Raw genomic sequence first — 8,242 nt, 5'->3', positions numbered from 1 at the left:
AGTCTTACATTCTAAACTCGAGATCTGCCCATGAAATTGAACTTGACCAATAAGCACATAGTTGCCCATATTTAGCTGAAATAGGGAGGAGGTATCATGAGAGGGGAAGGCAATTATGCCCTTGACTCCATCGATGTTCACAGTCCTTCAGGCCTACTCAAACTCTGAAGTAGATGAAGCCTTACTCAATTTTCACAACAGTCTTGAAAGATCTCACCTCATCTCATTCAGAGGGAATAGAGAGAAAGACAAATAGAGAGAGATGAAGAGTCAGGGGCAGAGATGGAGAAAGAAAAAGGCATAGAGATTGAGATTCAGTGGAGACCCCAAAAATGTTGGGGTTCCAGACCAGTGTTGTAAGATGTCTCGAAAGAATTTGCAGGCTCAGACCCATTTCCAAGATAAGGGCCAAGATTTATTATTTTAATGCCAGTTAAAATAAGTTAAATTCCAAAAGAATTTAGCAAAGAACCAAGAGCAAGAAGATACATTTATAAGAAAAAGTAAAAGACCAGGTGCTTCATGACACTAATATACGAATTCTATGGCTTAGAGATGGAGCTGAATAATGGTCTGGTATGCCCCTTATTATTGTCTCAGAAGCTTCAACCTTAGTAGATCAAGAGCTCTCCCAAGGACAAAGAACCTTAGTGTGATTGATCAACAGATTGTTATCTGATAGCCATCAATGTTTGGGGAACTCCAGTATTCCCAAGGTCAGGAGATCTTAGGGTTACCGCTAGATCTCCCCTAGAACCCCATTAAGATTACAGTTGTGAATTATTAAAGGAAGTTCCTTGTTGGAAATTCCCTATGCTGATGAAATTATATAGGCTATAAAAAAAATAAATGTATATACACATGCACACACATATATACACAGAGGGATTATACTTGAATAGGTGAGAAGGAAGAAGTATTCCATAGAGTTAGATTCTGTCTGGAGGATCTGGGTTTAAATTCTGATTTTCATACATGGTTGATTGTTGTCCTTTGTACTGGAAGAGGAGCAAAATGACTTTACTCGGTTAGGGTCGAGTATCCAGCTGTGGCTGATCAGACAGACAAGAGCCCAGGATGCTTTGCCACAGGTTGGACACAAATAGTTCCTATGAACATTTGGGGTGGATTCTCTAACTTTGAGCATCCCGAGTTTCCTCTGGGCTAATTCAGTTCCACTTTGCTCCTAGAGCACAGCACCTTCTCTGAGGAGATCAAGAAATTCTCTGAGATTCTAAATTGCAGAGAAAGTGCCAAGCCATGCTCTGTGAGAAGGTGAAACCTTCTTGGGAGTTACCTGTCTTAGTGAAATCACAGGTCCAAATAAAGATGGAGCACTTTGATTTCACTGGTGCAGGGAACTACTGATTAGGAAACTACCTCCACTGATGCACCCAATGGACTCATCTGTACTGTATTATCTTTGGGCCAGAATTGCCAGCCTCAGGGAGATAGAAATATAAAGTTAAATGACCAGCCTACACTCATATAGGCTGTATGTGCCCATCAGAGGCCAAACTTGAATCCAGTTCCTTATCACTCCAAATCCAACTACTTTGCTCATCAGGACTGCATGGAGTTAACGACATGTGATAAACAACAGAAGAAAACTATCGTTAAGTTTCTTTTTAAAGAGGAAATTCAGAAACATTAAAAATAGAGGAATCATAATTACTAGTCTTTTTTATTCTTTCTTTACTGCCGCAGTAGATAACCCATCATTATTTGTGAAATGATTCCTTGGTTATTTTCTAGCAGGCTTCCATTACAAAACTCGAGGGATTTGTTTTGTTAAACAATAATTTAGACAACATTTCAGCTATACCACTTAAAAATAATGAAATTAGTCATGGTTCCTTCCATTCCCTTCCCCTTCAACTCTAGTTATTTAATATTTTTAAAGGGGGCAGTGAAAAGCAGACTGGATTAGGATGGAGAGGACCTAGATTCAAATCCCACTTTGACCATTTGTCACTTTTGTTTCCTTAAAATGTCACTTGGCTTCTTTGGGGCTCCATTCTCTCATCAGATGAGAATTAGACAAGAAAATCTCTCATTTCTTCTTGTGGCAACTTGTGTGTCACTTCTGTGACTACCAAAAAACCAGATCCAGATTTTTTTTTTTTTTAATTTGGCATTTAGGGGAGAAAACGGAAATTGTCTGTAAAAATATCTAAAGTATTTTCATTTGAACTGTGATCTTATCATTGTGTGTATTCCTCCCAACTGTGCAGATTGCCGACCACCCACGCCTGCCCTTCCTGTGTTGTTCTTCTCAATGAATGCCTTTAAATTTCTCTTAAGAATTCACCTGAGGCAAAGGGCTACCCTTACATTCTCATGATATCCTAAGCTTCCCAGTGGAGCAGGGTTCTCTCTCCATTCCATAGTCCTTATTCTCTTCATGATGAGGGTGTGATTTGGGGCCTAGTTTTGCTCTCATCATTCACATCAATATCCTATCTTTGGTCAAGTGTTCTTGGGACGACAGCCTTAAATTCAGTTCTTCTTCCCATTTTTTTTATCTGTAATGTCACTTTTCCTACTACAGGGACAGCTCAGTTGTCCTCTGGGTGATTTTCACTTTCAATTCTTGGAACAGTTCTGATCAAGAGCTGCAAAATTTATACCTGACAGAATATGATTGCTATACAGAAGCTTTGTTTCAACAAGTTTAAGTTCAAACTTAAAGAAGTTCCCCCTTCCCAAATAGGACACAGTTGTTAAAAACAAAACAAAACGAGAGAGGGATGAGATAGTTGGAGATGTGCTCTGTTCTTTCTTGCATTTTCCCAAGATGGAGCCATTTCAAGAGGGAGAAATGGAAAAACACTGAGTAAGTTGGTACAAAAAACCACTTTGGAGTCCTTGGGAAATAGTTTTATTGTTGATATGGGAGCTTGATGAATTTATCTAAACATTAGCCCCGAAATCTCATTTCTCCCCAGAGCTGAAGTTATTAAGAATTATAATGGGTACAAATACACACCTGGGTCACAGAGGTGTTAAATAATAGAGGATATCTGGACAATATTCTATCCTGACTTTTTTTGCTCTAAATGTTTTCAGTAGCAAGATGCTCAGAATCTTATTTTATTTCTTACTTTGGGTGATCTTCTGGTCCTCCCCAATCAGACCTACTGATACCATTCTCCCTCTTTCTTTACCAGAATCTTGGTTTAATTAGGTAGCTAAAGAAAAGTGGGGGAAAATATGGAATTTGGACCCATTAGACCTGTTTTCAAATCCTCCCAGTTTTATTTAAGGACTTCTTTTACTTGGGGACTTGGATCTCAGCTGCACTAAATGTATTAAGATTACCTTCCAGCCATAAATTTGTTTACTGCCAGCAACAGGCTATAGTTTGTAAGAAAGATAAAGGAAATGCTGATTAATGCCCCCTTCAGCACCATCTTAGAAATCCAGAAATTTGTTTTTTCATGTAATCAAAACGTTTTAAAATTGGAAGTGGCCAGACATGGAAAGGACTCTATCAAGTCCTCTAGCCTTTGAAGATTTTCATTTTTAAAATGTTTTTACGGATATCCTTTACTTTTATATCAACCATATTTTCTCTAGTACCTCTCCCCCTGTCCTTCCCAGAGTCACTCAATATAACAAAAGGCAAAAAAAAAAGATTCAGCAAAAGTAATCAAGACATTGGAAGCAAGAGAGCAGCTGATGGTGCAGTGCGTAAAGCACTGGTCCTGGGGTAATGTAAGGAAGATCTGAATTCAAACTCAGAGCCTTGGAAACTGTGTGACCTTATGCAAGTCACTTAACTGCCTCACAAACACCTTCCTCCCCAAACAACCACCCACCCAACATAATTCATTTGGAAAACCAAAACAAAAACCTAGCTATCTTGATCATATCCTGCAGCTGTGGAGCCCCCAGTTCTTCCAAAGAGTAGAGGGAACTCTCATGTTTGTTTCTTGTGGCCAACCTTGTCCTGGTAATTTATTTAAGGTGTTCTTAAGAGTTTTTGTGGAGGTAGGGTTCTGTAGCCTTCCCTTTCCTTTTCTTTTCCTTCCTTTCATTATGTTTTTGCCATAAAAAATAGCATAGGGTAGTGGAAAGAAAAGTAGCTCCTTGAATTTTGATGTACTTAAAAACGTTAAAAAAAAAAAAAAAAAAAAATTGTTTTGCCAGGTAAGTTCTGGCAGTTATTCTCCCTCTGCCCAGAAACACTCCAAAAGCTTGGCTCGGGAGCTGCTCTGTTACCAGAAGAATCCGTCACCTCTGGAGGCTCTCACTCCTGGTTATGGATCGCTAGCAGCCAATGTCATGGGTAGCACATGGAGAGTGCGACTTACTATCATCTTTCAATGAGCAGTAGGTATGAGGAATGAAGGTAACACCTAGGAAATCCAAAATCTTATTTAAGTGAAGAAGTCAGTATGAGAGTCAGGAAGCCTTGAGTTCGGTCCTTCAACCCCACATATGATCCCTGTGGGATCAGATACGAATTATTTAAATCCTCAATGATCTCAGAAAGTTTCTAAGACTTGGAGGTCAAAGTTTGGTTCTAAATATTTCTACAATTTGGGTTTCCTTTCAGTGGTGACATTCACGTTCTAGACTATGGCCACACATAGACAGATGTGTAATTTTAAGGTTGACTCTCTTCTTGAACTGAATGACACAGAAAAGAGGAATACCTTGATTTATTTACCAAATAACTGAAAATTCCTTTCTGTTGAACATTGAAATCTTGGCCCTTCTAGAGTTTCTACTTAGTTAGAAATCAGAGCTAATATCAGAAAAGGTACAAGATTTAAGATCTTCAAAGATTTTCCCTCCAACTTCTTCAGATACCCCCAAATTCATAAAAGACACTAGAGTTTGGTAAGAATCAGGCTCACAATTTGTTTATTATAAAAAAAATATTTTAATCAGGTGACATTGAAAGATGAAATAACATGACATGGAATCAGGGACATAGGCAGGACATTTTTTTTCATCATGAAATCCCAGAAATAGTTACAGGCCATGGGAAAATGTGGAAGGGAGAGGCTGCTCCCTCTAGAACTTCCCACTCCTGTCACTGGCTGCCTGTGCTAATTATCAGCCCACAGTGGTTTTAATTAGTCATGACATCATGTCTGCTGGTTTTGAGTCAGAGGTCCTAAGATCGAAGCCTAAACCTAGCAATCACTAGACTGGACAGGTCATTCCCTTTTTCTGTTTTTCTCTTCTGGAAAATGAACAATTTGAATGAGATGACCCTTGAGGTCTCTTTTAGTCCTCAAGCTAAGATTCTATGATGCTATTGTAATGCAGAATGACCATTCAATCAACCAGTAACAGTGGACATGGACAGCGTTCATGGAGAACCTGTCCTACTCCCTTTCCCTTCCACTGGGATGCTCCCAGCAACATCAGTGCCTCCCAATGCTATGGAAATATTAGGGAATCTTTTGATTGTATCTTAAAAACATGACCTTGTTACCTTGCCATTGCTTAGAAGGGATCAGGATGAGCTGCAGTGGGATTCCCTTACCACATGGAATCACAGAGAAGAAGCTTACTCATTTCAGTACAGATTAGAGCTAATCTATTATTGATTCTGGGAAATTTCTGATTGCTTCTACACTACAGCCATCAGGCAGGCCTCTGGGAAAGCTGAACAAAAGTGAATCTTACACAAAAGTTCTGGATTAAAGCTTTTTTGCAAATATGAATTATTGTGTTTCTTTAAAAAAAAAAAAAGTCCCAAATTTTAATCTGTACAGTACTTTACAGATGTTGGTTTGCAGATGTTTCCTTAATGTAAAGAATGTTTCATATCTCAATCTGAAATGCGAATCCCTGGTAGTGGATCAGTGATCATATCCATTTCTCTCTATATGTATATATAGATATAGCAGTTACTTTTTCATACACATAGTTAATAATTAAATATAAAAATTATGCTTTATACATTACTACAAATCTTTTAAAAAGACCAAGTCTAGAGAGAACAAGAATTTTTTGGGGGGGAGGGCAGGGGGAGAATTACAAGAGGATTCTCAATATCTCAGGCAACAATTTCATTTCTTAATTGAATATGATTATGGCCTTGGAATTTAAAAAAAAAAATACAGGAATAATGACTTCTTTTTAAAATTGCTTCAAGCCCCAAATGCTCACTCTCAGAAGAATTCTTTAAAGAGGTTTGAGTGAGGGCATTGCTGAATCAGGAAGAAAAATCCAATACTTGATATTTAAAGAGGTGGCAGGACCTATTTCCCTGTTGTGTCCTTATTAGACAGTTGTTATCCTGCCATGTTCTTTGACATTTTCTTCCTCCCTTTGATTAAAAAGACTTATCTACATTCATAGACGATAAACCCTGTTCCCAAATGAGAATATTCATTCTGTTGACCAAATGGGAAACAGACATTAACGGAAAGCCATAATTCCAGAGTAAAGCATTATGTACACAGTTGTGATAGGTTCAATGATTATTAACCTGGATCTTCCTTCATTCTTTTGGGAACGACTCACATAGAATTTTGGCTGCAGTCACTTTCCTTAACTTGAAATTAAAATCTTGAAGCATTTCCCCCTTCTCAGTTAATCACCCTCTTGTAATTAGAGTGAGTTTGGTGCACAGATTTTGTGTTTTTCCTCCCATACAAAGTTCCAGATTGCTTCTGTCTTTCACCTTTGTTACGTCTTTCTGGAATCACCACACCCGACATTTCTTTTCTGGATTCATATAATCATTCTTGCGGCATTTGAAGGCTTCTGAAAACTCTGGGGAGTTCTGCAAAGTTCCTATGATCCTTCAAAATAAAACAGAAATCACCATCAGTGATGTGTCCAAAACCTAAAGAACTAGCTTGGATAATGATTGGTCTTTCATGGAGTATTCTTTAAAATAAAAAAGCCAAATTGCATTCACCATTCTGATCTATCCAATCAATTCTAGATTCAAGTACACAAGCAAAGCAACATCCTTCTGATTCTATCGTTAAAGGTGCGCTATTCACTAGCACAGGTTATCACACTTCTTTCTTGGAAGAAAAGTTTTCATGAAGTGTTGTAGCAGCAATGAAGGTGAGGATAAGTGGGGGACAAGCAAAAAGTTCATTTCCTGATAGGATCAAGCTTGTTTTGATAATGACCTTCTCCAATCTCAGCCAGGCAGGACCTCAATAATAGACTGAACCTTTCCTTTGAAACTTTACAGCCTGATGAGATGCAAGAGGAACTTGTACTCCTTTCAAATATAATTCCCCAGTCCTTGGGCCATCCTCATATCATGAGGAGGTATCAAGGGATGACCTTGGAGGAAGATTGCACAATTTGTGATGTCGGAAAGTCTCAAAGGCATCAAAAGGGGGCTAATTAAATGTCAGCAGTAATTACCATGGCATCTATGAGACTAACCAAAGCCCGAAATGTTATTTATAAATGAAATAGTCTTGGGCTAACAGAGCTAGCTAGATGGCATAGTGCAGGGGTTCTCAAACTACAGCTCATGGGGCAGATGCGGCCCATTGAGGAATTATGCGGCCCGCCGGATTATGGCAAATGGGCTGAGGGATGGAGACAGAGTGTGAGGTTTTGTTTTTACTATAGTCCGGCCCTCCAACAGCCTGAGGTACTGTTGAAAAAAGTTTGAGGACCACTGGCAGAGTGGGTGGGTAGCATTGAACCCTGAGATCCAGGGTAGCTATTTGGCCCTGAGCCAAGTCCCTTGCAGATCTCAACCTCAGTTCCCTCATCTAGAAAATGATGATAACATCTACCTCACAGGGTTGTTATGCTGAACAAATAGGATTGCCAGGTATATTTTAAAATTCATTATTAAATTTATTATTATTATTATTATTATTATTATTATTATTATTATTATTATTATTATTATTAGTGGTGGTAGAGCAAAATAATAATAATAATTATTATTATTAAAAAACTGTTTCGTAGGAAGTGCAAATAAAAGATGCTTCAGGGAGGGAGTTTCCCTGAGCATGCAAAGTTTCTCATAAAGCAAAGGGCAGAAACCACACCTGACAATATCAGCTGAGTTATACTGTCTGACTTGGGAGAACTAGAAACTAAATTTTAGATAGAAAGATGGTTTTCTATCCCCAAAATTCAGATTTACTAAGGAAAAATAAAGGTTTTCCCCAACAACAAGCAGTTATATTCACTTAAATATTAGAAGAAAAATCACGGTAAATATTTCATATGAATTAAGAGTATAAATCTGAGAAAGAAAAATGCTGACCAAGTAGTTCATCTGGGAGAT

The 8,242-nt window shown here is 38.2% G+C and overlaps 1 protein-coding gene across 1 annotated transcript in view; it reads right to left on the bottom strand.

Annotated features, from left to right (window-relative positions):
• Nucleotides 1–4,867: 4,867 nt before the first annotated feature.
• MME (membrane metalloendopeptidase) overlaps nt 4,868–8,242 on the bottom strand; it is a 113,391-nt gene continuing 110,016 nt past the window's right edge. The window contains exon 23 of the mRNA XM_074298045.1: nt 4,868–6,770. Within this exon, the coding sequence (XP_074154146.1) occupies nt 6,671–6,770 (100 nt within the window). The 3' untranslated portion in view covers nt 4,868–6,670. The remainder of the gene's footprint in view (nt 6,771–8,242) is intronic.

The sequence above is a fragment of the Sminthopsis crassicaudata genome, chromosome 3, assembly GCF_048593235.1.
Source record: "Sminthopsis crassicaudata isolate SCR6 chromosome 3, ASM4859323v1, whole genome shotgun sequence".
NCBI classification, from domain to species: domain Eukaryota; kingdom Metazoa; phylum Chordata; class Mammalia; order Dasyuromorphia; family Dasyuridae; genus Sminthopsis; species Sminthopsis crassicaudata.
This window is presented reverse-complemented; position numbering and strand designations above follow the sequence as displayed.